Source organism: Fusarium oxysporum, chromosome I (assembly GCF_013085055.1).
Source record: "Fusarium oxysporum Fo47 chromosome I, complete sequence".
In the NCBI taxonomy this organism is placed as follows: domain Eukaryota; kingdom Fungi; phylum Ascomycota; class Sordariomycetes; order Hypocreales; family Nectriaceae; genus Fusarium; species Fusarium oxysporum.
In genome coordinates, this window is record NC_072840.1 from 1,081,973 (window position 1) to 1,108,406 (window position 26,434).

Consider the following 26,434-nt stretch of genomic DNA (forward strand, 5'->3'; position numbering starts at 1 on the left):
GTATGGTTGAGAAGGGAGAGGAGTAGGATGCTCAGGAATGGTGAGATGAGAAGAGACGAGATGGATACTGATGCTAAGGGACCTGACAAAAGAGAGTTTCTTCCATGGCGTACTCGGGGATTTTATATCGAGGAGAGCAAGAAAGAGCAGGAGGGAAGGGCATGACTTCCGAGCAATGATATCCTCAATCGAACCACACCTCAGACCAAACGGTCCAAGTGGCGTCGTCCCTGAGTGTAGTAGCCGCATTTGCATCCCAGCTCTCATCGAGGGTGGGCATCACATCGGCAGGGTACCTAAGGTAAGGTAGGGGACGGTACAGGCGACACGGAATGGAGTCTGACTCTGATATTGATACTCCCGGGAGAGGAGAGGTGTAACTCGGGTTACGCTACGGGGATAGCCTTTCTTTGTGATTGCTTGGCCTTCACAGACAAGGTTCCTGGGGTTATCTGAACGAGGGCCTTTTGTTCATGTCTGTCTGCCCAACATGATGCTGTCTAGGATATAGTTACAATGGTTTTGGGCAACCAAGCATATAAGCATCATGTTGATCATCAAGTACACTATTTGCTTACCACAGTATCAAAAAGACGATTGGCATTGTTTGAGTGACGGTGTTCACAGGTCAGCACACAGGGGACACTGACTTTAGTCGTCGATGGCGTTTTTTCGAGGCGTACCCGCACGCATGAAAAGAGAAAAAAGGCGACTATTACCGTATTAACCTCCCTCAGCTGGTGACGATGGAATATTGAGACGAGACATCCGAAGACTAGATCACTAAGGGTAAAGCGCAAAGGTACTGAAGCTGAAAGCTCTCATGACATGTGGAGTAGGTTCAAGTTTTCTCGTGTAAGTTGGCCATTTGCACCAGAGAATGTCGCTGACGGGTCCGTCTCGGACAGATAGAGCTTGGAAGGGCTAGTTCCAGAGGGGGAGAGGAAAGTTTCATCAGTCTCTTCAGCTCGCTTCAGTTGATCTCACTCGCTTATCCCCGCATGTGAAAATACCTTAGTAACCGAAGAAGCAGTCCGATGACATCCACATACACCACAGTATGAGTATGAGTGAACCAGGATCATCCATGCCTGTCAACGGCAAGTACCTTTTAGATTCAACGGGCGGGCGTGCTCTAATTACCTAGGTACCGTCGAGTCATCAACGAAGCTCCCCTTCTTGTGCCGTTTGGCTCTGTCAACGGTCGTCTGCTTTGCTTTAAGAGATGTAGCGTCTATGACAGCTTGGTCCGTTGAAGCTAGAGCAACATCTTTCATGACGTTGAAGGCTTTGAGCTTGTAAGCTAAGTTCAGTTGTGTCTCTGCAAAATTAACTTCAAACCATCTAAGCGGCGTCACTCTTTGCGATTATTTTTATCAACTCTATTGGCTGGGTCTATTCCGCTTTCTTGCATCGGAATGAAATGTCCTTGAGACTCGACTCAGAGAGACCGACTCAGTGAAAAGGCCAGAGACAATAATAATAACAAAAGGGTCCAGAGAATTGGGTTTCCAAAAGAGTCCTTTGTTTGCGACATGCGGATTCAATCACAATCCCCATCAGACAAGGGCTCAATAGTCCAACGAGCTTACAGAGCCTAGACCCTTGACCCTTGTAGAGATCGTGCTGTAACTGTCCCGTTTAGAGACAAGGGGGGTATGCGCGGGGAATAACAGGATAGGATACTTGGACCCGTTATCTGACAGAGATCAAAGAGAGACCAAAGAGAAGACAGTAAATATGTATCAATCCACATCCAGTCTCTCCAGCTGCTTCTCAGCAAGCCATAAACCGCGTATGCTCCACCATAAGTGGCCGAAACACCAACACCATAGCCACGAGACTCCAGAAACGGCATCCCTGCCCTAAAATCCTAGTGCAAATCTGCAACTCCAAGGATACTATTACCACTAGATCCACGATAGTCCCTGAAGCGAATGATATAATCCGTCGCTTCGTGCCGTCCCCGAACCATCGCGCCATTAAAAGAGGCCAGCATAGCGACCAACGTCAATAATCCAAGACTCGAAAAAAGCCATGTTCCTGAAGAGGCTTGAATCACATCTGTCTTATGCTAAGATCACCTTTTCTAGGTCTAGTTTAATCGTATAAGAGCGAGAATAGCTAGTCTTGGAAGGTCACGTTTTCGATTTCGAGGCTTCAATGTCTCAAATGCAGCCAGAAAGGGACGCGCCGCCGTTCCCGATACCAGCTGAAGATCCTAAGGCTGATATTAACAAGACACGCCTCTTCAGCGCCTTTAACGGTGAGATATGGAATCTGGCGGTTATTCTGCCTTGACTGGTAATGTTGTATGTATTGTGGAAATTCGGCATTTGATAAGGCATGGTCGAGAACCGCCTTGCGATGCTGTCGGATGGATGTAGATTAGGGCTGCGAAAGAGGTCTGCTGAGCCCAAACATGGCGGCAAATACTATCAATCATTCGTTAATCGTATTACGGAACAAATAGTTGCCAGGACTATGTGATAGTCATTTCGACCCAAAATATCAACAACGATACCAAGCATGGAGAATAGACAGAAGCCGAGGTCTTCAACATTGCGGATCCTTGCCTCTGAACATAATACCCGTAAACCACATCACCTCTGCAAGTCTATGAATCAGGACATGCATTCCAGCCTGAGGGAACGAGGATGCGTCGAGTCAATCCACGAGAGAACTCATGGGGCCATGATCTACAGTCTAGATATATGTAAGTCATTTGATCCACGACTATCACCGTGGGTCCAAGGCTTCAATTCGGTGTAAATTCAACGAAACAGACATTCATACGCATATCAATAAATCTGGGGCCGTCGTATCATCAGGGATGCAACGGGTAGGCCCGTCCCAACACGCCGATCACCAACTGCAGTCTCATGCATATCAAAGGATCCGTTCCCATTGTTTCGACTATAGAGCCTATCACGATGAACTGTCAAGGTCATGGATGTATGCAGTTGTGCTTGTTTGTTCAGATTTGCTTTTGCCTCTGCCGTTGAGATGAAACTCGGTCCTGCACATAAGCATCTTCCAGAAGCCTTGTCCTTGTCTTTTCTCTTTCGCCGATCATACCTAGGTGAACACATTGTGTAACGGCTCGTTGGCAGCCCATCGCTCGATGTTCTCAACTTGTTGCTCATACCACGACTTGATGGTGTCCTCCTCACAATAACCCATGTGAGGGGTGACCAGAACTTGACTTGATCCATCGCGGCCCCAGTTCTTGTTGCGCCACTCACTGTCGGCGGGGAGAGGTTCCGGCTCAAAGACATCGACAGCTGCGCCCCTGATACGGCCAGCCTTGAGATGATCGAGAAGATCTCTCTCCACGACGAGGGGGCCGCGAGAGGTATTGACAAACAAGGCTGTCGACTTCATCTTTGCCAAGTCCTCTTTGTTGACTATGCCGCGTGTCCTATCAGACAGGACAAGGTGGACAGACACCACGTCGGCATTTCTGAAGAACTCATCTCGGCTTACCACTTTGAACGTCTTCTCACCCTCCCCATCCTCGACAGGAAGACCAGCTTCCCTGGCCTTCTCATCTGCCGCCTCCTGTGTGAGGTTGCTACTCCACGCGATAATCTTCATACCCAATGCGACGTTGAGAATCCTCGCGACTGCGCTTCCCAATCTCCCGAGGCCGAGGACGCCCAAAGTTTTTCCTGAGAGGTCAGTCGCGAGACCAGTTTGCCACAGTCCCTCCTTGACAGCGGCGTCATCCCTGGCGATGCCGCGAGCGAGCGAGAGGATGAGAGTGACGCAGTGTTGAGTGGTGCTGCCCGTGCCAGCGAGCACCGGCTTGCCGCTACGGGGCTTATCGACTGTTCCGGCAACTGGGATCCCTCGTTCTTTGAGGGTATCTAGGTCCAGGGATCTGTTGCGAAATGCTGTGGTGAGGAGAAGCTTGAGTGAGGGGAGTTGCTCGATCAACTCTCGAGGAAAGGGCGTGCGCTCCCTCATCGTGCCTGTGTCTATCAGCCGCTTATTTCCGGACCTCCTAACAAGATATTATACTTACAGATAACATCGAAGGGCTTGAATCTCTCAACTAGAGCATCCTTGTTTGATTGTGAGCTGTCTGGGTGGTTGTAAGGCAGCAACGTATCCTTGATAGACACGACTTCATACTTGGATGGGTCGAGTTTCTTGAAGAAGGGATCAGCGACCCCTTGGTAGTCGTCCAGAATTGCTATTTTGGTTGGGGCCATTGTTGGAGCTGCAAATGGTTTGGTGGTTATGCTGGCTGATACAGCTGTGTTGGTGTATGAGTTAAATGGAGAGGTAAGCAGTGTAAGTAGTCGTATTATAGACACTGTGTCACGCTGGTGTTTCTGAGCAAAGGATGTCGGGCTAATTCTTTAAAGCAGCCGCTATTAATTTTCCTTTCAGGTGCTGTTGATGAAGGTATTCTAGAGTTTTAAACGGAAGGTTGTGACGTTGATTACGAATGTCGCGAGGTGGGTAAGTTCTCTGCCGGATGCTGATCCGATCTCGCAATAGCTCCCTCGGAAACTATTCTCGGCAGAGCAAAGCCAAGCTTCCAGTGTCCAACAACCAAAATGAATTACATGATCATTCAAATTACCAATCTATTATTGTATTTCAAATCTGACAAATCCAACGACTCTCAATAATACAAGATGAATATCTATCTTACATTTTGCTGGGCATTCTCATAGCACCATCCAACCTAATAACAACACCATTCAACATGACATTCTCAATGCCCTGCCGCGCCAATTGCGCAAACTCCTTAGGCTGACCAGCTCTCTTGGGAAACTCCATCGCGCCCTCGAGACTCTTCTTGACTTTCTCGGGCATCACGCTTGTCATTCGGCTGTCAAACAGACTAGGCGCAATGGTCACGACTCGGATGCCATATCGAGCAAGATCTCGTGCCATGGGCAGTGTCATGGCTGTCACGGCGCCTTTACTGGCGGAATAAGAGACTTGACCCTTTTGACCATCAAAGGCTGCTGATGAAGCTACCATGATGACAACACCTCGCTCGCCGTCAGATCCTTCGGGGTCTACCTTTGCAAGGTGCTCGAGAGTCTGACGCACGAGGTCGATTGTGCCGCGGAGGTTGACGTTGATAACAAAGTCAAAGTCATCAAGGCTGAAGGCAGCACCATTACGATCAAGCATCTATCAAGTCAATCAGTTAGTTATGCTTTCACCCACTTAGTCGCAACTTTGAAGAGTCTTACCGTCGCAGGAGTTGATACGCCAGCTGCTGCAATCACACCTCCAAGAGGCTTCCCCGTCTCTTTGGTCCATTGTGCAGCACCTTGGACAGCCTTGGTAACACTCTCTGTTTCCAACACATTGCATTCGAAGAATTTGGCCGATGGACCCAATTTCTTGACTAGTTCTTGTCCATTCTCCTCATTCATGTCGAGAATGGCCACATTGCCGCCATTGGCGCATATATCTTCAACGCATGCCTGGCCAAGGCCGGAAGCACTGTATCTAAGTCAGCGACATGTGACTGAGTGTTTTGATGTGGCTCTGCCTACCCTCCGGAGATGACAAATGTTCGGCCTTGAATCTTCATGATGGCTGTTGAATGTATGAATTGTAAAAAAAAATATGAAAAGAACGGGGGAATGAACTGGTATCGAACTGACCTGGGGATGTCATTCATTCTCGGCGATTTAAGCACACGTGGGGAATCCGGGGGTGGCTGACCCGAACATGCCTCGGCAACTTGTCGACTTTGATGGGTCCTTGTAAGTCATGGTATGCTTGCAATTACTTACCTGGAGTGCAAGTGAGACTATTGAAGTACTCATATCGAACTTTTTAAATATCAAGATCAAAATAATAACACTGGTTCCTATCACAAAGAAAGGTTCGGCTTCAATTTTAGTTTGTACCCAATTGTTCTTTCAACACAGTGTACAGGGTAACTTGAATACACTACGGCAGCACCATCTTAGACAGATTTTTCAATTCACTATATGAGTACTACTTGATACTCCTCACTAAAAGCTTAGCAGTATAGAAAGGTAAGTTGAGCCGTCTGGCTCTAGCCCTGCGAGGCGATCTCTGACTTGTTTACATTCAGAGATATGCCGCAAGTGAAGCGTTGTTCCAGGGGATCTCGATGTTGACGGCTTCAGCGACAAGCTGTTCGAGAGCAGGAATCTTCTCAAGCTTGTACTTGGCCAAAACAGAGTCATGGCCCATCTGCAGCATGCACTGCAAGAGCTTGGAAAGGGAAGTAATTCCATTCCTCTCTCCAATGCCCAAGACAGTGGTGTCAATGTGAGTGGCCCCAGCCTCAATCGCAGTGTAGGCGTTGGCGACAGCACATCCAGTGTCATTGTGGAAGTGAGTCTCGATATCGCATCCGACCATCTGCTTGAGCGTGGAGATCTTGTCAAAGACCTCACGAGGAGTCGCACCGCCAACGGTGTCGGCAATTCCAACGCGGTGGGCGCCGAGACGGTCCATGAGCGAGTAGAGCTTCAGAATCTCACTGAAGTCGGAGCGGAATGAGTCCTCGCCGGAGAATCGTACCTCAATGCCGTGGGCCTGGGTGAACTCGATGACCTCCTTGGCCTTGGCGGCGATCCAGTCGAGATCCTTTCCGTGGGAATGCTCCATGAGCTGAGTGGAAGTGCCGATGCACATGTTGCTGTGGTAAGAGTGTCAATTGAATGGGATAACCGCATTGGAGGTTGTTTCGACTTACATTCCATCGACACCGGTCTCAACCGCGGTTCTGGCATCGTCCATGTTGCATCGAATATGGCAAAGAACCTTGGCCTTGAGACCCAGCTTGCAGATAGCCGCGCAGTCCAACTTGGACTGAGGAGAAGCAGCAGGTGAGGTCACTTCAATCTGGATCACGTGTTAGTTGAGATCTATTATTTGCTTATTCAACAGACTCACGTATTCAACACCAATGTCATCCAGAGCTCGAGCAATCTTGAGCTTAGTCTCAGTGTCGTAATTGCCGTTGATGAACTGCTCGCCCTCACGCAGAGTAGTGTCGATGATGCTGAAGTTGGACATGCTGCCAAGGGATCTGATCGAAGTTCCTCCAAAGCTTGGTCCATCGCTAATGGAGCCGGAACTGTCCGCGAGGGAGCTTTCATCGTCCGATTCATCGTAGGTAGTAGTAGTTTGGTTCAAGTCGTTGACACCAACATCCGTTACGGAGGCTTCCACGACATGGCCTCCATCGTTTCCTATAAGGCATTAGCTAGGAACCAATATTGTCTATCATATAGAATCTTACCAGTCTCTCCACCCGAGACTCGGACAACCCCATCTCCATCGCCAATTGCATGGCCAACATGGTTATCCACGCAATTCGCTCCGCAGCTATTGTCGCCGCCGTTGCTACTGGCGGCACCTTGGCCCATGGTGTGGCTGGTATGGTGGGAGATGGGGTTGTTGGCTGACTGCATTGTGTCTGCTTTAGCATCAAGATTTTGCTGTGTCCGATCTATGTGTCGTGTTGCTAGCTGATGTTGTCTACTTTGCTTGACTCTACCGTGAGAGAAAATTGTGGGAGGGGGCTTTTATGTATACCCATGCTTGGTGACTCAAGATTGGCCGCAGATCGGCCTGTGGCTAAAATGTATCCTTTTGAGAAGCCAATGAGTCAATGAGTTCCTCAATCCTTGCATTCGGTCCTACGTCGACAGCAAACAAAGCCACGTACGGAGTAAACATTGGAGGAGATTGTATATCGGTTTTCCATGGCTGGCCTAAAGTATACAATATATGTAGTTTTAAGAGGATGTTGGCTATTACCAGCTTCTCTTTTTTACCTAGGCCAGACAGCTAAAGATTGTGTGTGGCAGTCTTTCTATACGTAATAAGCTTATTTATCCGGAATAGTGCAAACGTCAGCTGAATAGCCAAACACAGTTCTATTCTTGTACTTTCTGTTTCAATTCGTAACATCAGGGTTGAAACGACGCTGAATCTGTGAGACAAATGCCGCGTTATCAATTATGCAGACATGATGCACCGCAAGTCGTAAGCAAAGGCTTAGGCGAGGACGCATATGATGTGAATCAGTCTCCATATCAGTAGAAAAATCAGAGATTTCATGTCCCGAGAACCCCAGATTTTACATCTCTACCGATCGGCAAATCTATTTATCTGTAGCCAATTATCTTATTCCAAGAATTCAAACAGTGACAACGATCCACTCAAGCTCAGGCGGTGTTATCGGGCTCCCATTTACGGATACATCGTCACGTTATCATCACCTAATGACGCTATCTCCCGTTACAGCTTGAGGACTCCAGCTATTTACAGGGCGACCCACCCTCGCTCTCACCGAGCAGACAGAACAGGGCATGTAAACATCCATTCCATCCATGTCCAGGGATCGATCGCATTGCATCGTCTTTTCTTGTTAATTTTAACGGCTACAAAAACAAGAACAAGGACATCTTACTCCTCCTCTATATCCTAAATCCAACAACGACTCTCTATATACTCGACTGCCCTTCCTACAAACCTACCGCGATAACCCAACCGAGAGCCAAGACATGCGATATCGTCCGACCGCCTAAAACACATCTGCCATTATTTTCCGCCATCTCGTCATTTGCCCGCAATGACCAGGCCTCGCCGGCACTCCGGCGCGAGCGAGGAGAGCTCGGGTACGGCTCGGGAGCAGGTAGGCGAGAGGAACATCGTTGTCGACGCGACATCAAGCGGCTGACCATGATAAGGAGCTAGGGAGCATGTATGATTACCTGGCCAAGATTATATTGCTTGGGCCCAGCGGAACTGGAAAGTACGTCATTACTCGACACACTTGGCGAGCAAGCGAGCGATTGCAAACTCTCCTTCGCGATAGTGGCGCCCCTACACCAAAGTCTTCGGCTGACCGTTTTGCGCTTTTATAGGTCATGCCTACTACATCGTTTTGTCAAGAATGAATGGAGAGTCTTGTCGTCGCAAACCATCGGCGTAGAATTTGCTACAAAAATCATCAAAGTCGGTACCGGATCAAGGCGGAAACGGATAAAGCTTCAGGTATACCACGCTCGATCGCGTGACAAAAAAGAAAGCACGTTAACAGGGTCTAGCTCTGGGATACGGCGGGAACTGAACGTTTTCGATCAGTCTCTCGCTCCTATTATCGAGGCGCTGCCGGCGCTATCCTCGTCTACGACCTCACCTCTCACGCATCCTTCCGAAACCTACAACCTTTCCTAAATGATGCCCGAGCGCTTGCATCACCGAACCTGAGCCTTATGCTCGTTGGCAACAAACTCGATCTTACCGATACACTCGTCGACACAAGTCTTCCGCCCCCGACACCAACGAGCGTCACATCCAACTCAACACTGACATCTGGTATGCTCGGCGCTGGAGGCAGCTCTTATACAAGTACAGCCACGACCAGAGATCGCGGGGCATCCATAAGCGCAGGAAGTCAACAAAGAGCCACAGTCGCACCAGAAGGCAGAGAAGTTACGCGAGCGGAATCCAGTCGATGGGCTAGCACGGCAGGAATATCGGTGGTGACAGAAGCGAGCGCATTCAACGGCGAGGGCGTTGACGAGATTTTCGAAAGACTAGCAAGAATAATTCTCACAAAGATTGAATTGGGAGAGATTGATCCTGACGATCCAGCGAGTGGTATCCAGTATGGCGACAGCGGTGGGTGGAACACAGCCAGTGACGGAGGCAGCATCAAGAGTTCTATGACGGGCGCCACTGTGGACGATGGTCATAGCGGACTGAGAAGGAGGAGGAAAAAGAACAGGACGCAGAACTGGGGACTACGGGAGTGGGAAGAGGTTTTTACGCTGAGCAATCGGCGGAGAGGTGGTGGTTGTTGTTGATTGTTCAAGCTATGTTTTACCTCTTTTCCGCTTGGAGCTCCCGGTAATGGATAGGCAGTGTTTGAAGATATCCGGTTGCATGGTTAGACCGGTAGTGTTTAGGAAAACATTCGTTCATCAGCGTGTTTGGCGTTTGGATAGACGAGATGAAGCTGCGAACTGCACACGACTAAGCGAGTTCGCGAGCTGTACTTGAGTCCGAATAATGTACATAGTAATGTCAACTCTTTCTTAGAGACTTCGAGAAGATACCACCCATCGACATAGCTGTTCGATTTGAGCAATAATTACTCTATTCTTCAGAAGCAAACAGTGAAGGTCAACACCATCTATACCAAAGACTGGGGTGTAAGTGGTGGGCTAATATTGATCTTGAACAAAGGGCTGACGTCAAATTCACAAGTAAAGCAGCGTGAGTTACTCATCACCAGATGCTTGCGGAGTTGAAATTCCACCATTCATCGTTCGGGACTCAGCTTGGCTTGAAGAATTGGAGTTGGCGCTTATTGGTGTGACGGATCGACGTGCCGTAGAAGCGCTTGTGGAAACTCTTCTGCAGTGTAGATGTTGAAATAACATGCTATTGCTCGTAACTGACCATTGAGATTGAGAAAAAGAATTGGACGTCTTACGAGGATTGTACCTGGATGCATTTGTACATCGCGGGGTCATCATGACTTGCACCTGCCCTGGCAAATTGCCCGGTTAAAGCCATCGTTCCTTCCATGCCAAAAAGGTCGGATCGTCAACCAAACCATTCCTTTCTATTCCTTTTCTGTATTCTTCAACTTCACTCTTTCATAAGGTAAATCCCCTGAATCGATTTCTCTCACAACGTGTACAATCACAGCTTCACTGAGACCCTTTCGTCATGGCTCCCCGCACTGTCACCCCAATCGACAAGAAATGGCAATTCAAGCAGGAGAAAGAAGACGACTCCGCTTATTTACCAGTCGCTCAATTTCCAACAAACGTTCATCTTGACCTTTTACATCATAAGAAGATTCCTGACCCTTATATTGGAAAGAACGAGCTCAAAGTTCAATGGATCGGGGAGACTGTCTGGGTGTACAAGACGACCTTTTCTAGCCCCGAGATTCATGATGGTGCAGAGGCGATTCTGGCCTTTGATGGTCTGGATACCTTCGCCACGGTTGAGTTGAATGGGGAAAAGATTCTTGAGACCGAGAACATGTTTGTTCCCGAACGGGTGGACGTCACAAAGAATCTTAAAAGGGACGGCGAGAATGAGCTCCGCATCACATTTGATGCGGCGTATTTGAGAGGATGGAAGTTAGTGGAAGAGCATCCTGACCACAAGTATGTTGTCTGGAATGGGGATGGCTCAAGACTGCCTGTCAGAAAGGCGCAGTACCACTGGGTAGGTCATTCCATCTTTGGTGTTTCATAGTATCTAACTAATTCTCAGGGCTGGGATTGGGGTCCCGCTTTGCTTACATGTGGTCCTTGGAGACCTATCAACCTTGAAGTTTATGAGTCTCATATCGCAGATCTCTACACTGAGTCAGAGGTTGAGAAGTCCCTCAAGAAGGCGGATGTTGTTGTTCATGCGGCTGTTGAAGGCACAGCCTCAAAAGTCCGCTTTGAAGTCTCTTTAGATGGAAAGAAGGTTGCATCTGAAACCACACATGTAAAAGACAAAGACGCAACCACTACGTTCCACATCCAAGATCCGGCTCTCTGGTATCCAGTCAGATATGGAAAACAACCCCTGTATACCATCAAGGCCACTCTTCTCGAGGACGATAACGAGATAGATACAATCTCCAAGAAGATCGGCCTTCGCAAACTTGAACTTGTTGAACGAGAGCTTGATGGTCAGCCAGGTACCAGCTTCTTTTTTCAAGTCAACAACATCCCGATCTTCTGCGGTGGAAGCAACTGGATTCCAGCAGATAACTTCATTCCTCGAATTACGAAAGAGAGATACCGAGACTGGGTCAAGCTCGTCGCTGATGGCAATCAGTTTATGCTCCGAGTTTGGGGAGGTGGTATCTACGAAGAAGATGTCTTCTATGACGCCTGCGATGAATTCGGCATCCTTGTTTGGCAGGACTTCATGTTCGCTTGTGGCAACTACCCTGCCTGGCCTGACCTACGGAAGTCTATTGACCGAGAAGCTCGAGCCAATATCAAGCGACTTCGCCACCATCCATCAATTGTTCTTTGGGCTGGCAACAACGAGGACTACCAACTGCGTGAGTCCGAGAATCTTACATATGACTTCGACGACCATGACCCAGAGAGCTGGTTAAAGACCGACTTCCCTGCCCGCTACATTTACGAAAAGCTACTCCCAGACGCTTGCAAAGATCTTCATCCAAATGCCGTCTATCATATTGCCAGCCCTTGGGGTGGCAAGGTGACCACTGACCCAACTATTGGAGATATCCATCAATGGAATGTTTGGCACGGTTCTCAACAAAAGTACCAAGACTATGATAAGCTCGTTGGTAGATTCGTTTCCGAGTTTGGTATGGAAGGTTTCCCAGATATTAAGACCATCGATGCTTTCCTTCCACAAGGCAAAGATGACCCTGAGCGATTCTCAACATCATCTACGATTGACTTTCACAACAAGGCAGATGGACAGTTGCGTCGACTGGGTCTGTACATGGCCGAAAATTTCCGTTTCACGCTGGAGCCCTTGGAAGACTACGTCTACTACAGCCAACTGCTACAAGCCGAGGCCCTAGCCTCAGCCTATAGGCTTTGGAAGCGACAGTGGCAGGGTCCGAAAAAGGAGTATTGCAGTGGTGTCTTGGTTTGGCAGACCAACGACTGCTGGCCGGTTACTTCATGGGCCATCTGTGACTACTACCTTCAGCCCAAGCATTCCTACTTCACCATCAAGCGGGAGATGGCACCTATCACTATTGGCATGACACGTAGAGAGCACAAGCACCCCAAGAACAAATACACAAGGGTTGATATTGAGACTAAGGTCAAGGTTGAGATTTGGGGAAGTAATCTCAAATTGGAAGACGTTACTGTAGACTGTGTTGTCAAGGCCTGGGACGTTGAGACCGGAAAGGAGACATACTCCCAGACAGTTGTTTCTGATCTAGTTCTCCAGAGTAACCGCTCAACGGAAATCAAGACCCTGGATGTCCCCGTTGAGAAGCCCAATGCTGACCTTCAGGCGAAGACTGTTGTTGCAGCTTACTTCTACCAGGATGGCAAACAGATTGCACGATATGTCAACTGGCCCGAGCCACTGAAGTACCTACACTTCCAAAAGCCCAAGAACCTCAAGACTGAAATTTCTGAAGGATGCAAGTCCGTTGAGATTAGCGCTGAGGTGCCTATCAAGGGACTAGCGGTATTGAGCGGAGACGATGGGGTCAAGTTTGAAGACAACCTAGTCGACATCGTCCCGGGTGAGGTTGTCAAGATTGGTGTTACAGGTGCCAAGAAGGGTACTGTACTCAAGACACAGTACTTGGGGATGCAGATCCACGATTGAGAGACAGAGTATTTTTAATGTTACGGGCATATGAAGTTGTGAATTGATAGTGATTGCTACATTCGACCCTCGGGAGATGTTGTTTTCTGCCTAGATCTTCAAGCGTCTCAGCAATACGATCAGCAAGTTTCGGTTGGCTTAAGCTATGAAGATCTCACGAGCTAGTCAACAGCTGACATCCACACAAAACGTCTTACTCATGTTTGCCACAAAGCCATAACGGTTATCGTAACTTTATCAGGAAACTTAATCACCCCCGCTTCCCCGGATATTTGATAAGCCAATGGTCGCAGATGCTTTCGTGATTATGTTCTTGATATGGAAATAATTTCCTGACCAGTCTTGAGTGACAAGTAACATAATAAAAGAAGTCAGATGGTGGTGTAAGGTATAAAGTGAGAGGATGGCAGTATGAAGGGGTCCAAATTCTCGTCAGCTACTTTCAACTACTGTATAGTTGATGCTCGATCCTGTTGATATTATACCACAAAAGCTTTGAGGGAGCTCAAATCTATACCATCCTCTCAATACACAAAGCATTATTCTGCCACTATGCCTATCTATCTGAGCATGCAAAGAGTCCGCTTCTCCAGCCCAGACGCTTACGAGAAGTTCAAGGTTCTCTTCGCCGACACACGTCGCCATCTTATGACACTCCCAGGATTTCTACACCTAACCTGGTGGGAACATCCTGACGACAGAAGCTGGTACAACGAATGCAGTTTCTGGACTAGTCGTGGTGCTCTGTACGACTGGCACAAGAATACCTACCATAAATACTGCAAGGAGTGGGCAGCTAACGGGGCTATTATGGAGGACATCATCACTAATTTCGAGCTTGTTGGGACAAGACTGCTTCGTGTGTGTCCTGTGTGTAATCACACTCAGGATAAAAAGTATAATCTTGCTGAGGAGCAGGCTGTTCTTCATGAACAGTGTCCGCAGTGCGGGTTTCACTTCCCGGTATTGGAGGAGACACCGTCAAGTTTTGCGGTTTTCAAGGATGTTCCAGGTATTCCTATGCCAGAAGGGGCCCCGAAAAAGGTCGATGGTAGTAAAGTCGATGGGAGACAGACTGATGGGAATAAGGAGTCGAGTGCTTGTCCGATGTGATCGCTTGAAGAGACATGGTGGGAAAGGAGTCGGTAAATATCTGTATGTCTATGTCAGCTTGAGGTAGTTGAATTAAGGTTACCTGTGACAAAGCCTGGATGTTTCAGTGTCGACGTAAGTACCAACATGTTGAGCTGACAATGCATATCCTTTGCAATGTGAGGTGCCGCTCCCTTTTGGTATGAGGACCAATAGGGGCTGCTACTCTTACACCACAAGAGAGCGGCACTACTATTCAGTAGCTGTAATCCCGGCAGTTGAGACTGATGGTGCTCACACATAAAGAGATATAATCAGTCAGCATCGCAAAGAGTTGGGTCATGAATCGTGTTTTCGGGAGCACTGGTGCATTGGATGCACCTCAGGAGATACTGGCGCTGAAGGCCGACAGAACCCATACGGTCAATCACAGATATGTTCTCTTTTCTCTCAACTCCCTGACTGAAGCATGATGGATGAGTATCAATGTCGGAAGGGAAAGTTTCAGACTAATGAGCTTGAGGGACAGGAGGGGGTGCTGATGAGGGTGCTAGCGAGTCTCGAGTTTTGTTTTCGCAGTGACACGCAACCTACATGATTAAGACGATGATCTCGTGTGTGAAGAGCCGTTGATCATACGAAGCAGCATATCCGGAGGTGTAGCTAGCATTTTGCGGAGCAATGCGACTACACACTGCCTTCACTACCACACGCCGTGTTGGCAAGATAACAACGTATCACTGCCTCATGCAAGTTCCGTGTAAGACCATCAGAAAAGCTGCGTCGGTGATTGGGCGTCATGAACATTACCTAAGAACTCTATCTCCAAAGACAAGGGGATGGATTGCATCTCAATACTTGGATCTCATGCTGAAGTTGAAGACCGTACTGCAGTACTAGGGCTCCAATGTTAAATCAGTGTTACCTGCTCTCGTCAAGAACTAGTATTGGAGTTAGAACTAGAATCTTGAATTGAGGTTCCTCTGAATAAGTTAAGTATGACTACTCCACGGACCGACCATGTCTCCCTAGGTTATGGGATCGGTCTTATCCCCAACTTCCGCTTTCCAAACAGAGTTTGAATCAGATTCACTTGCCAGTAACAGATTGTAGGTTATGAGAGAATGTTCAGAGTCAATCAAAACATGCCGGCCGCCTTTTTCAAGCACCTTGATGGCACACCTAAGACTGGGCGACCATAATGAAGATCTAGACAACAAAGGAAGTCAATAGCGGCCCCAACGATTACTATTTCGAAAATTCATATAGCTTTAGACGGGCTTGAAATGCCTGGCCCCTTATTGTTTTGCTTCTTAAGTTGTAAATATGGTCTATCACTGAGTAAGGGGGGCTTGGTTATGGTAGAAGCTGTGGAAGAGTCTCTAAAGCTTGCTTGTGGTCAGAGAAATCGAAGAAAGGTCAGTGTCCCTACGTTCTAGCGTAAACCAGATACCATCTGATAGACGCGCTGTATCCTGCTGATGCAGCATCTCGGCGACTATGGTGTAAACAGGAAGGTAGCAGAAGCAACTTCTTGTTGTGAATGGTCGTAAGTGATTAATCGAAGAAGAGCGAAGAGCTAGAAGTATGTATTGATGGAAGTAGATGCATGAACGTTTTCGAAGATCTTTAACTCGAATGGTGTGTGCAGAACACCCTCCATAGAAAGGCGAGAGTAGTCTAGAAGTCTTGGAAGCCTCGTGCCTTGCGTGATTGGATATCACTGCTACCGCTCAGGTTGCCTCAAAGGCTTAACGCACATATAGCTGGCTAACCGTGGCGCTTATCTATGTTCGGAAGCCTGATCTCTTCCAGGATGTGGGAACCTTTGTTGGAGTCTGTCGCCTCGAAGCTGCGTGGGATGGATTTTGAGGTGCCTCGCAGGCGACTTTCCCTGCTGACGATATTGAACAATATGGGATCCTTATCGTGACATAGCTCTCGGTTCGAAGACAATAGTGACCAGCTAGGAAGGAGCTCAAGTAATCAAGGTCGTAAGTACTTTTGTGGTAGGTCTTCCTAGCGGCAGGATCTCATGTAGTGGCGACACTCGTCGATTCAACGGCGACAAGGGTCCTCAGGGTACAGGAAGCGGGCATGCCACATCGATGATCTCATCCAAAGTGAGAGAGGTGCCATATTGCATACGGACTCTTGTGGTTAAAGCAGATGCTACCTCGTGGCATCAAGTTTGAGCCATGAGTTTGACTTCAGACTAGCCCAGGGCAAAAGGACACCACTTGGCGTAAAGCTTAATAGATGCTTAAACGTCAAAGCGGCGTGGTCTACTTTCAGTTTTAGGGATGACTGCGAGAGCCAGCTTCGGTTGATAGCCGTAAGATCAGTTTCAGCTCTTGCTGTTGTTCCTGAGCCTCGCAACAGTAGTAAACCTTTGTCGAGAGGATTCCGGCGGGCCGTGGCGATCGTGCGGCGTGGTCACGGAGTAATAAACAGATTCGCTAAGCAGTATGATGTGTATGCCTTGGACAGTTATTGAAAAGGCTCAAAGCAGGGTATCGATGATGGCAGCCAATTGCTGGTCTTCCTAAGCTATTGAGAGCGACCAGGGTTGTCAGCGTCTCCTGACTCAAAACATCGCTAGACCAGTCAAAAAGTTCCTTGGCCATAAGCGAGTGCTGTACAAGATGGCGTGCGAGTGTTGTCGGATAGTTTCCACGAATGGGTTGGGTTGCCTGGACTCGGAGTTTAGTTCGGTATTGAACAAGAATGATACGTAGGTCTTGGCTGACCGATAACCTAATGCAACACATTAGAATAGGTACTATCCAAGAACATGACAGGTACTTTTGTTCTGATAGCATCATGCGGTGCTGATAAGGGCTAATTGATTGATTAGTCGAATGCATGAGCAAGGGTCATGAGATGTGAAGATAGAGCGGGGTCCATTCATTACTGAGGTTGGCCTTGACCAAGGTTGGGCAGATACCTAAAAGGGACTCGAGATTAGCACCCTAAATCAGGCTTCGATAGGTAGAATGGAATAGAATTATGGTTAGAATTAAACTGGCACGGGAAGGAAGGCGCTAACGGGTAGTGAAAATCTCCGTGTCTCTGCAGGGGTTAAAGTGTCTTGGCCTCACCCTTGAACAAGTGATTGTGAAGCCTGATGATGATGTTGTTGTTGTTGTTGTAAGTTAGACTTCTGGGGTGCGTCAATGCACCTGCTGGGTCCAAGCCACAAATCTTTATCTCTGCAGACAGGTAAGACAGGAAAGAACCAACAACCCGTTTACTCCTTCCGCTACTTCTCATTGGTTGATCTATTTCCCCACTCTTGGCTTTTGCCCGTGGCATCTCCGGCCCCTCTATTAGTCTATCAACTCCACCCAGGCCTTACAGTGGGAAACTTCAACTTTACAACTACTCAGGATATCTATTCGCCGGCGCAAACTCGATGGAATGTAGATTACGACAGATTCAATGAACAGGGATACCAAATACCAGGCTTTGATCGCTTTGTTACCATCTCGATATCTTCATTGCAACGTTTGAGACAATCGATATAGATCATCTAAGACTTCCGCAAGGAGTGCACTCCAACCCCTCGCATCAAATCACGCTGCCCTCCTTTTCATCCTCCCGTGGGCTTCGAGACATAGAATCATGAGGCTAAGCAAGGGTGCTTTCCCTACAGCTTAGCCTCACTGTATCAGCCTCCAGCGAAAATGAGCATTCGAATCAGTGTCTTGTCCTGCGAGGCCAGCGGCGGCAACGATACGCACCTACTCGGACATAGTGTCCCAAAGAGGAAGTTGATTTGATGCTCATCTATGACTGGAACCTCTATTCAAGTTGCAGCATAGCTCTTGGTGTGAAACCCTTCCCGCACGGCTGTTGTCATCGGTAGGGCTAGGTCATCAAGGGGCAATGTCTAGCCTGCTTTGGCTATGCTGGAGTTGCGGAGAAGCATAGTTGCTTTATCAGGCAGTTCACTAACTTCCCGCTCGACTTCTTTCGACTATCAATTCACCAAGCCTCTGACGATAAACACCTCGAACTAGGATTTATGCATCTTCTACGGGCCGATCCATGATTCCGACTGGCTATGTTCCTGTTTCCTGCCTCCAATCAGGGACTAGAAGGCATTTGCCTTCCCCCTCGGGCCGCTCCCCATTATCATCTGAGGAGTTCTGGATACCGGCAGTCACTGCCAAGATCGAGATATGAGGCTAGGCCGAGACTACTTGGTTGATCTTTAGGAGTAACTTGTTGGAGGGTTGTTTTCTTAGTGCCATGTCGATCATGATTGACGGCAGGGAGTTCCACTGAACAGATCCTGAATACACCCAACTATAGCCAAGGTTATTGATGGTAGCCTCCTTATTCCTCACGCCATGTCTCACCACATGCAATCGAATTCCGTCAACGTATTGTTGTTCATAAGTTGTGAGACAAGCCGGGTGTGTTCAGGAAGTCAATTGAGACCCATTATGATATCCTGGTGCTCTATCATCAAGGTATTCGTTACGATGAAAGTCCCATGCATCCTTCTTGGCCTTGATGCCAGGCCCACCGACCTGCTTCTTGCATTCTCAAGAACTTTTGCACTCTCGTTATCCTGAGTCGCCTCTCAGGGCTTCTGCCGCCTCGATGCATCGCATCTCGCCTTCCTCTTTTTGTCTGGCGTTGCTGAAGACGATGGCGAGACGCTACGTAAATCTGTCGGTTGTCGCCGCAAGAGGAAGCTGATGAAAATTATCCCTTCGATTGTGTCTTGATGGGACATCATGTCTGGGAATAGATGCAAGACACTTGCAGATTTGCACCTTACAAACCCTGCACTCTGTAAGTTGGGGTTGAGAATCTCCGGCTGTTGGGCTTTTGACTTCAGGGGGGCACCAAAGAACAAAGTCTCTCTCCACAAACCGTTCGATATACTTCTGCCACCACAATGATAGCTAACGTTACCATGTATCATGGCTGCGGATGGCTGGCAGAGGTGACTTCATGAACTCAACATACGAACCCCGTATCAGCCCATCCATATTGTTATTGAAGCAGTCGCCTAGCAACATAGATCAGGTCTATATAAGACGTATTGTCCTCCTCAAAACAACTTACCTTTTCATCATCATCACCCTCAGTCTCATCCACACACAAGCATCCCCAATCGTCTCTTGTTCTGCCTCTGATCCTTTGTATCTTCACAATGGTGAACTTCAAGAACCTCGCTTTCGCCGCGACAACCCTCCTCGGGCTCGTCAACGCCGCTCCTACTACTGCCAAGGTTGACTCCAGCAAGATCATTCCTGGCAAGTACATCGTCACCCTCAAGTCTGATATTGCTGCTGCCGATGTCGAGAGCCATCTCAGCTGGGTTGAGGATGTTCACAAGCGTGGACTGAACAAGCGTGCCGAGAAGGGTGTTGAGCGCACCTACAACGGCAAGTATGGCTTCCACGGCTATGCTGGCTCTTTCGACAAGAGCACCATCAAGGAGATTAAGGAGAACCCCGATGTAAGTGACACCGAATGTCGATGAACTATCCGATGCTGATATCTAGTCCAGGTTGCCATCGTCGAAGAGGACCGCGAGTGGGTCATCAACTGGGTTGAGGAGGAGGAAGAAGAGGCAGAGACTCTCGCAAAGCGTGCCTTGACTACTCAGAGTGGCGCCACTTGGGGACTCGGCACGGTCTCTCACCGTTCCAGGGGATCTACCAGCTACATCTACGATACCAACGCTGGTACCAACACATATGCCTACGTCGTCGACACTGGTGTTCGAACCACCCACAATGAATTTGAGGGTCGTGCTCAGGCCGTCTACACTGCCTTCAGTGGCGACAACGCCGATTCTGTAGGCCACGGTACTCACGTCTCTGGCACCATTGCCGGCAAGACCTACGGTGTCTCCAAGAAGGCCACCATCCAGGCTGTCAAGGTCTTCCAGGGCAGCTCTTCTAGCACCTCTATCATTCTCGCTGGTTTCAACTGGGCCGCCAACGATATCATCTCCAAGAGTCGAACTGCTCGCTCTGTCGTGAACATGTCTCTTGGTGGTGGTTACTCTGCTTCTTTCAACAACGCCGTCGACTCTGCTTCCCGATCTGGTATCATCTCTGCCATTGCTGCTGGAAACGATGGTGCCAACGCCGCCAACACCTCTCCTGCTTCTGCTGCCAGCGCTATCACCGTCGGTGCTATCGACAGCAACTGGGCCATTGCCTCTTACTCCAACTACGGCACCGTCCTTGACATCTTTGCTCCCGGTTCCGCCGTTCTCTCTGCGTGGTACACTAGCAACAGTGCCACCAACAGCATCAGCGGTACCTCTATGGCTACTCCCCACATTGCTGGTCTTGTCCTTTACGGTATCTCTGTCAACGGTGTCTCCGGCGTCTCTGGTGTCACCAACTGGCTCACCAGCACTGCTACTTCTGGCCAGATCACTGGCAACCTCCGCAGCTCCCCCAACCTGATCGGTAACAACGGCAACACTGCCCAGTAAGCGCTTTAACATCACCAAAAGAGACGATGGATGTCTGTTGTGAGACCTTGATCCAAGAGGAGGATGAGGGTTGGGAACGATGAGTATATATGAGATTGAGAATGACTACAAGATTATGAAGGCGGATATTGGAGGAATTTGGGGACACTCTTTGATTCGAAAGTCGCTGTTCATAGGCCATCTGAATATACAATTGTACATATCGCGAGATCTTAAGGCCCCGACGGTCGTAAACGGAATATGTGACTTCTCCTCTCAATGCACTGATACCTGTATGATAGTTTGATATGGCCATAAGAATTAAGCTTTTGAAACTTCAAGACTGTCCGAAGACCTATGGTAAGGGTCACTTCTATGGCCATTGTCATTACTGTATTAGTCTATCTCGAGTAGCCTGGTGGAAGCAAGAAAGCTTCTGGTTTCTACTCTAAATGATAGAAGACCTAGGTAATTCTAATAAAAACCATACTCAAATTTAGTATAGATTTGGTATATCTTTAGATAAATCTTTTTTAGCGCTTTGATTTACGGTTAGAAGTTTTCTTGATCCTCCCCTGGGTTTCGAGCAGCCCTGATAAGTGATATCCTACTTTGGGGCCGTAGCTCGGACAAAAAACCAATGTTCAATAACGTTATATAAGTTTAGGTAGACATGGCTAATATTCAATAAAGTAATAAGGTTTGGGTAAACTTTTATAACTTTAGAGTCACTTCAGGTATAAAGGGGACCCTTCCCCCTCCCCCACTCCGATCCAACTTTCTACCTTTCTTCTTCTTTATACTCGCCAACACTTTCTGCCACCTCATATACAAGCTCCTTTCCACAGCACCAAGATGCCCAATCATAAACGAAAAAGCCTGTCCCAGGGCCCCTTTGACGGTCTTCAAAACGAGAACAACCATACCGGAAAGACACCCGCTCCTAGGCGACAAAGGTTCGATGCCCTCTTTGATGATCCAGATGATTACATTTTGGATAACCATCTTGGACGATCCATTCGGCGCATGTTATCTCCTCTTAGTAAAGAAGCCCTTGTTATCAACATGGATGACGACGCTTATGAGTATAACATCCTGCAAAAGAGCCCCAAAGAACTTCACCAGGAACTACGCAGGCACATTACAGATGTCAAAGAAGGGCTGGAACAGTCTGAAGATAAGTCTGACCTTGACGAACATATCATAGATGAACTCGCTCGCATGGTCTATGGGTCCAATATGATCGAGAATGTTGGCGGAGGTCTCGACTTCACACTAAAGCTCTGCAAAGACGTCTTCCGAGGAGGCAAAGAGCCTCCCGAAGAGATTAGCGAACGTGACCCAGATTACGAACAACTCGAAATTTATCTCTCGAATAACGACTTACCTTGCAAACATGCCGATATCCTTCAAAGTTACCGAGAGATCGTTCAACACGCCGAGGCTGCCCGGTTCATGATCGAGCAAGTCTGCATCAACAGCAAGGGCTTATCTGAGGATATCATCGTGCAAGCTCATGGTGACCTGACATATAAAATCGAAATCAGCGAACATATATCCTGGAACGTATACAGTGGACGGTACCGGTTATGGAATGTCCAATGTGGTTCTCATGTCTTCATGGACCATAGCAAGGTCCGCATTGCGATGCGCGACATGATAGAGGAACTAGAGTCCGATATCAAGAAGGCTACGAACAAAGGACAAATCGACCCGGTAGCGCTTGCAAGTAAGTACTGCCACCAGTTTGTTAACATCCATCCCTTTGGAGACGGCAACGGCAGGACATGCCGTCTTATTCTTAACACTCTCCTCATTAAGTACGGCGGTGGGTGTCCCATCGTCAGCATCAGGCAGGACGGCAGAGATCGACGAGAGTATTTGCGCATCGCCGTGGCGCAAAGTATGGCGCAGCTCGCGTTTTTCACACTACAACATGCCCGTGATAGCATGCTTAGGCTAAAGGAGGCAACAAAACTTAGGGTATCTGTCCTAAATGATGAAAAGACTCGGGTAAATTTAGCATAGTTTTAGTAAACCTTAGACTAGTTACTTTTAATATCTTGCCTTTATGTTAGAGGTTTTCTTACTCCTGCCTACCTAGACTCCATCTTTAACTGTGATACCCAACAGAAGTTTATTCCCGAACTCAAAAGAGGCACTTTTAACCGCCACACACGCGTCGGACATTTTAGCGAAATCCGGGGTTACAAGACGAAAGCTGGAAATAAGCGCATCTCAAAAAACTTCAGGACTTTACTCTAATTGATAAAAATAACTGATCTAAAGGCCTCCTGAGTCTACACTAAGTTCACCAAAATCTTTTTGTTACTTATGACAGAAGTTCAAGGTTTTCTTGCTCTCCGAAGCCGCCATCAAATATGTAGGGTAGCATAGGCGAGCCATGCAGCAACCTCCAGCGAACAGACGTGGCTGGAGGCTTCTCGTATTAAATTTCCTTGAGACTAGGTGTGCTCGATGAACATTCTTCCATTCAATCTACTGATGAAGCCATTTTCTTCTTCGTCATGTAAATGGGCAAGGTATATGTACACTGTTCCATGGAGTTATGTAAGTCACAAGCACTTCCAATTGCTTGGCCCCTGTTTCTACCCAGTGTTAACCCAGAGAATCCTTCTGCCTAGCATCAGCATCCATGTACTTGCGGATCAATATTCCCAGTTGAGCCTCATATGATGCAAGGCTCATCTGCCGATGCCAAGGACAGTCGGTGTTAAGTCGACTTGTCTGAATTTGATAAACTGTCACTGGAGGAACACACACTGAGGATGTTGGGCATTGGAGAAGAGATGTGGGATCGTCATAGCCAGGGCCGACACCGGGGCCAAAACTGATACCGGGGAAACATGTGGGGAAGAAATGTGTTTCATGATCCTGAGCGTTTAAAAAGAGTGCATGTTTGCTATTCATTGCTTGGTCAGAAAACTTGGTAACAGCGCGTGATTTCTTTAATGCTCGGCGAACTCTTGCCCACTAAAACATCCGTGTAAGTCGGGGCACTCCGACAGATTGATGTGGTATTGCCTTTTGCAATGTAACATCTCAAGTAAGAAAATGGACCTTGTATAGATTGCAATACGATTATTCTTATTTTGTGGATTCTTATATGGTAATATCTCTTGTTGCATGATTGCCTAACTTGCTGACTGTATCGATACTCGTCCTGAACGTAGCTTGTATTTCTAGTAGTGAATCAATCATCATAAAGATCGTGCTCATAATATCCTCGCTCATCAGGCAAGATGAGGCTATAATTCCGAAGTGCTTGATATTGCCATATACAGAAGTCTTTCCCAATATGGACATCCCACGCACCCCCATCCCATCGCCGGAGTCTCACCGACCCTAGCAGTGCTACTCCATAAAGATACATCGTTATTTGTATCTTTTCGTGTTGCATCTGGGGTCCCCGGATTGGCATGAGCTGTTAGTTGCGGGGAGCTTTAACATTGTGATCCATGTAGTTGATGGCTGGAAATGGCAATGAAATTGTCGATGATGGAAATAATGTGGCTCGTTATATAAGGCCATTCTTCTCCCAATGTTGTTGATCTTGGTTCTACAGTATCACACTTGTACTTGCCTCGTGGCTTGGTTGAACTACTTCACTTCTTGTTTATACGGTGGTGAATAGATTGTATTCAAGCTTCATTCATCATGGAGTCGACAGTTGACGAGCGGACGAAGCTCGCCTACCAAAACCGATGGAGGACTCTCGCCAAGAACCCCAAGCTCATCGTCATCGCTCTCTTCGCCTCGTTCGTCTCCTACATCCTCATATGCAATCTGTCACTAACGATTCTAGCTTCGGCGGCTTCGAATATGGCTACCAACAAGGTGTCCTAGGCCAGTCCCTGGTGATGCATCGCTTCAAGGAAAACTTCCCCTCTATTGTCAACTCGTCCTCAGCCACTGGCTGGCTCACCTCGATCCTTCAGCTCGGTGGTATTTTGGGCTCGTTGTCCGCTGGTGTCTTTGGTGAAGTCTACTCACGAAAGTATACTATGTTTATGGCTTGCTGCTGGGTTATTCTTGGTAGTTATTTGTATATCGGAGGAACCAAGGATAATGCTTCTATGCTCTATGCTGGTCGATTCTTCACTGGTATCGGAGTTGGCACTTTCAGTGGTGTTGGGTAAGTCCTAACTATTACCCAATACTAGAAAGTCGTGTCTGGCTGACGTCTCTTTAGTCCTCTCTACAACGCCGAATTATCGTCTCCCGAACTCCGTGGCTTCCTCGTCTCCTTCTACCAATTCTGCACTATCCTCGGTATCATGCTCTCATTCTGGATCGGATACGGCAGCAACTACATCGGCGGCACAGGACAAGGCCAAAGTAACCTCGCATGGATGCTCCCATCCATCATCCAAGGAATCCCTGCTGTTCTTCTCGCTCTTGGAATCTGGTGGTTGCCATTTTCCCCACGTTGGCTCGTCAAGCAGGGTCGTGATGAGGAGGCTCTCAAGACACTGTCCTACCTTCGCAACCTTCCCATCGAGCACGAGCTCATTCAGGTGGAGTACAAGGAGATCAAGGCAGAGGCTCTCTTTGAACAGCGCGCATTCGCCAAGAACTTCCCCAATCTGGCTGCTAAAGAGCAGGGCAGTGTCTGGATGGCCCAGTTTGCTCAGTACTATCAGATCTTCCGCACCAAGGACAACTTCAAACGAGTTGCTACAGCTTGGCTGGTTATGTTCTGGCAGCAGTGGTCGGGCATCGACGCGATCATCTACTATGCCAGCCAAGTCTTTGAAAGTCTAGGTCTTACCGGAGGAACGCAGGCTCTATTGGCGACGGGAGTTACGGGCGTTGTGTTCTTCGTCTTCACTTTACCTGCGATGGCGATCATCGACAAGGTTGGACGAAAGCCCATGCTTTATGTTGGATCCATCGTCATGCTTATCTCTATGGTTCTCGCCGGTATTATTGTCGCCAAGTTCCAGCACGATTGGGAGACGCATAGTGCTGCAGGTTGGGTTGCCGTGGCTTTCATCTGGCTCTACGTTGGAGCTTTTGGAGCTACTTGGGGTCCTGTGTCATGGACTCTTGTTGCCGAGATCTTCCCTCTGTCTATCCGATCCAAGGGTTCTTCGATTGGTGCCTCCAGTAACTGGGTACGTATTCCCATCTCGCTTATGGGATGACGATAACTAACAGTGACTCTAGCTCAACAACTTTGCTGTTGCCTTTTACGTGCCCCCAATGTTTGAGACTCTCGAATGGGGCACTTACATCTTCTTTGCCGTTTTCTTGGCATGCAGTATGGTCTGGCTGTACTTTTGTCTTCCAGAAACGAAGGGTGCTACTCTCGAGGATATGGACCGGGTCTTCGGAAGCCACACTGGTGAAGAGGACGCAAAGATGCTGGATGAGGCGCGCCGAGATGTTGGTCTCGGAATCGAGCTAGAGGTTGACGCTTTGAAGGCTGAGAAGGCGTTGGTGGAGGATGGAGAGATTGACACAAGGCCATCTCACCACGAGAACGCTTAGAAGCATAGATAGCCATACCTAGTAAGTCCATGGGACAAAATGCACTGGCGCGCA

General features: G+C 48.1%; 8 protein-coding genes across 8 annotated transcripts; 6 read left to right on the forward strand and 2 right to left on the reverse strand.

Annotated features, from left to right (window-relative positions):
• Positions 1-2,587: 2,587 nt before the first annotated feature.
• On the reverse strand, positions 2,588-5,614 carry FOBCDRAFT_246509 (D-isomer specific 2-hydroxyacid dehydrogenase). Its single transcript, XM_031180753.3, has 5 exons — positions 5,529-5,614; positions 5,220-5,475; positions 4,667-5,157; positions 4,028-4,359; positions 2,588-3,980 (listed from the first exon to the last, which is right to left on the reverse strand). Exons 1-5 carry the CDS (start codon positions 5,564-5,566, stop codon positions 3,079-3,081), a joined length of 2,019 nt encoding a protein of 672 aa, XP_031041521.3. The 5' UTR covers positions 5,567-5,614; the 3' UTR covers positions 2,588-3,078.
• A 333-nt stretch (positions 5,615-5,947) lies between these two features.
• FOBCDRAFT_172771 (uncharacterized protein) lies at positions 5,948-7,789 on the reverse strand. The gene is made up of 4 exons (XM_031180755.3): positions 7,259-7,789; positions 6,910-7,208; positions 6,710-6,858; positions 5,948-6,652 (listed from the first exon to the last, which is right to left on the reverse strand). Exons 1-4 carry the CDS (start codon positions 7,428-7,430, stop codon positions 6,076-6,078), a joined length of 1,197 nt encoding a protein of 398 aa, XP_031041523.1. The 5' UTR covers positions 7,431-7,789; the 3' UTR covers positions 5,948-6,075.
• A 462-nt stretch (positions 7,790-8,251) lies between these two features.
• FOBCDRAFT_210240 (P-loop containing nucleoside triphosphate hydrolase protein) lies at positions 8,252-10,253 on the forward strand. Its single transcript, XM_031180758.3, has 4 exons — positions 8,252-8,659; positions 8,715-8,779; positions 8,892-9,021; positions 9,075-10,253. The coding sequence occupies exons 1-4, from the start codon at positions 8,597-8,599 to the stop codon at positions 9,834-9,836; spliced, it is 1,020 nt and encodes a 339-aa protein (XP_031041526.1). The 5' UTR covers positions 8,252-8,596; the 3' UTR covers positions 9,837-10,253.
• A 214-nt stretch (positions 10,254-10,467) lies between these two features.
• FOBCDRAFT_151122 (glycoside hydrolase superfamily) lies at positions 10,468-13,384 on the forward strand. Its single transcript, XM_031180760.3, has 2 exons — positions 10,468-11,217; positions 11,266-13,384. Exons 1-2 carry the CDS (start codon positions 10,708-10,710, stop codon positions 13,321-13,323), a joined length of 2,568 nt encoding a protein of 855 aa, XP_031041528.2. The 5' UTR covers positions 10,468-10,707; the 3' UTR covers positions 13,324-13,384.
• Positions 13,385-13,875: 491 nt separating this feature from the next.
• Positions 13,876-14,436, forward strand: FOBCDRAFT_266685 (uncharacterized protein; the record flags this gene model as incomplete). The annotated part of the gene is made up of 1 exon (XM_031180761.2): positions 13,876-14,436. One exon carries the CDS (start codon positions 13,876-13,878, stop codon positions 14,434-14,436), a length of 561 nt encoding a protein of 186 aa, XP_031041529.2.
• Positions 14,437-19,585: 5,149 nt separating this feature from the next.
• On the forward strand, positions 19,586-20,887 carry FOBCDRAFT_194409 (peptidase S8/S53 domain-containing protein; the record flags this gene model as incomplete). The annotated part of the gene is made up of 2 exons (XM_031180762.2): positions 19,586-19,894; positions 19,946-20,887. The coding sequence occupies 2 exons, from the start codon at positions 19,586-19,588 to the stop codon at positions 20,885-20,887; spliced, it is 1,251 nt and encodes a 416-aa protein (XP_031041530.2).
• A 1,044-nt stretch (positions 20,888-21,931) lies between these two features.
• FOBCDRAFT_235087 (fido domain-containing protein) lies at positions 21,932-23,131 on the forward strand (the record flags this gene model as incomplete). Its single annotated transcript, XM_031180763.3, has 2 exons — positions 21,932-22,879; positions 23,000-23,131. 2 exons carry the CDS (start codon positions 21,932-21,934, stop codon positions 23,129-23,131), a joined length of 1,080 nt encoding a protein of 359 aa, XP_031041531.3.
• A 1,413-nt stretch (positions 23,132-24,544) lies between these two features.
• FOBCDRAFT_313508 (general substrate transporter) lies at positions 24,545-26,380 on the forward strand (the record flags this gene model as incomplete). Its single annotated transcript, XM_031180764.2, has 4 exons — positions 24,545-24,645; positions 24,693-25,022; positions 25,080-26,004; positions 26,057-26,380. The coding sequence occupies 4 exons, from the start codon at positions 24,545-24,547 to the stop codon at positions 26,378-26,380; spliced, it is 1,680 nt and encodes a 559-aa protein (XP_031041532.2).
• Positions 26,381-26,434: the final 54 nt, after the last annotated feature.

What these genes read in the sequence shown, in the direction of transcription:
- FOBCDRAFT_246509 (XM_031180753.3), bottom strand. Translation starts at nt 5,566, where the DNA reads ATGAAGATTCAAGGCCGAACATTTGTCATCTCCGGAGG. An exon ending in GCGTATCAACTCCTGCGACG is followed by an intron (nt 5,158 to 5,219) that starts GTAAGACTCTTC and finishes TTGACTTGATAG; the next exon opens with ATGCTTGATCGTAATGGTGC. An exon ending in CAAGCCCTTCGATGTTATCT is followed by an intron (nt 3,981 to 4,027) that starts GTAAGTATAATA and finishes AGCGGCTGATAG; the next exon opens with ACACAGGCACGATGAGGGAG.
- FOBCDRAFT_172771 (XM_031180755.3), bottom strand. Translation starts at nt 7,430, where the DNA reads ATGCAGTCAGCCAACAACCCCATCTCCCACCATACCAGCCACACCATG. An exon ending in ATGACATTGGTGTTGAATAC is followed by an intron (nt 6,859 to 6,909) that starts GTGAGTCTGTTG and finishes CACGTGATCCAG; the next exon opens with ATTGAAGTGACCTCACCTGC. An exon ending in GAGACCGGTGTCGATGGAAT is followed by an intron (nt 6,653 to 6,709) that starts GTAAGTCGAAAC and finishes CTCTTACCACAG; the next exon opens with CAACATGTGCATCGGCACTT.
- FOBCDRAFT_210240 (XM_031180758.3), top strand. Translation starts at nt 8,597, where the DNA reads ATGACCAGGCCTCGCCGGCACTCCGGCGCGAGCGAGGAGAGCTCGGGT. An exon ending in GGGCCCAGCGGAACTGGAAA is followed by an intron (nt 8,780 to 8,891) that starts GTACGTCATTAC and finishes GCGCTTTTATAG; the next exon opens with GTCATGCCTACTACATCGTT. An exon ending in GGAAACGGATAAAGCTTCAG is followed by an intron (nt 9,022 to 9,074) that starts GTATACCACGCT and finishes AACAGGGTCTAG; the next exon opens with CTCTGGGATACGGCGGGAAC.
- FOBCDRAFT_151122 (XM_031180760.3), top strand. Translation starts at nt 10,708, where the DNA reads ATGGCTCCCCGCACTGTCACCCCAATCGACAAGAAATGGCAATTCAAG. An exon ending in GAAAGGCGCAGTACCACTGG is followed by an intron (nt 11,218 to 11,265) that starts GTAGGTCATTCC and finishes ACTAATTCTCAG; the next exon opens with GGCTGGGATTGGGGTCCCGC.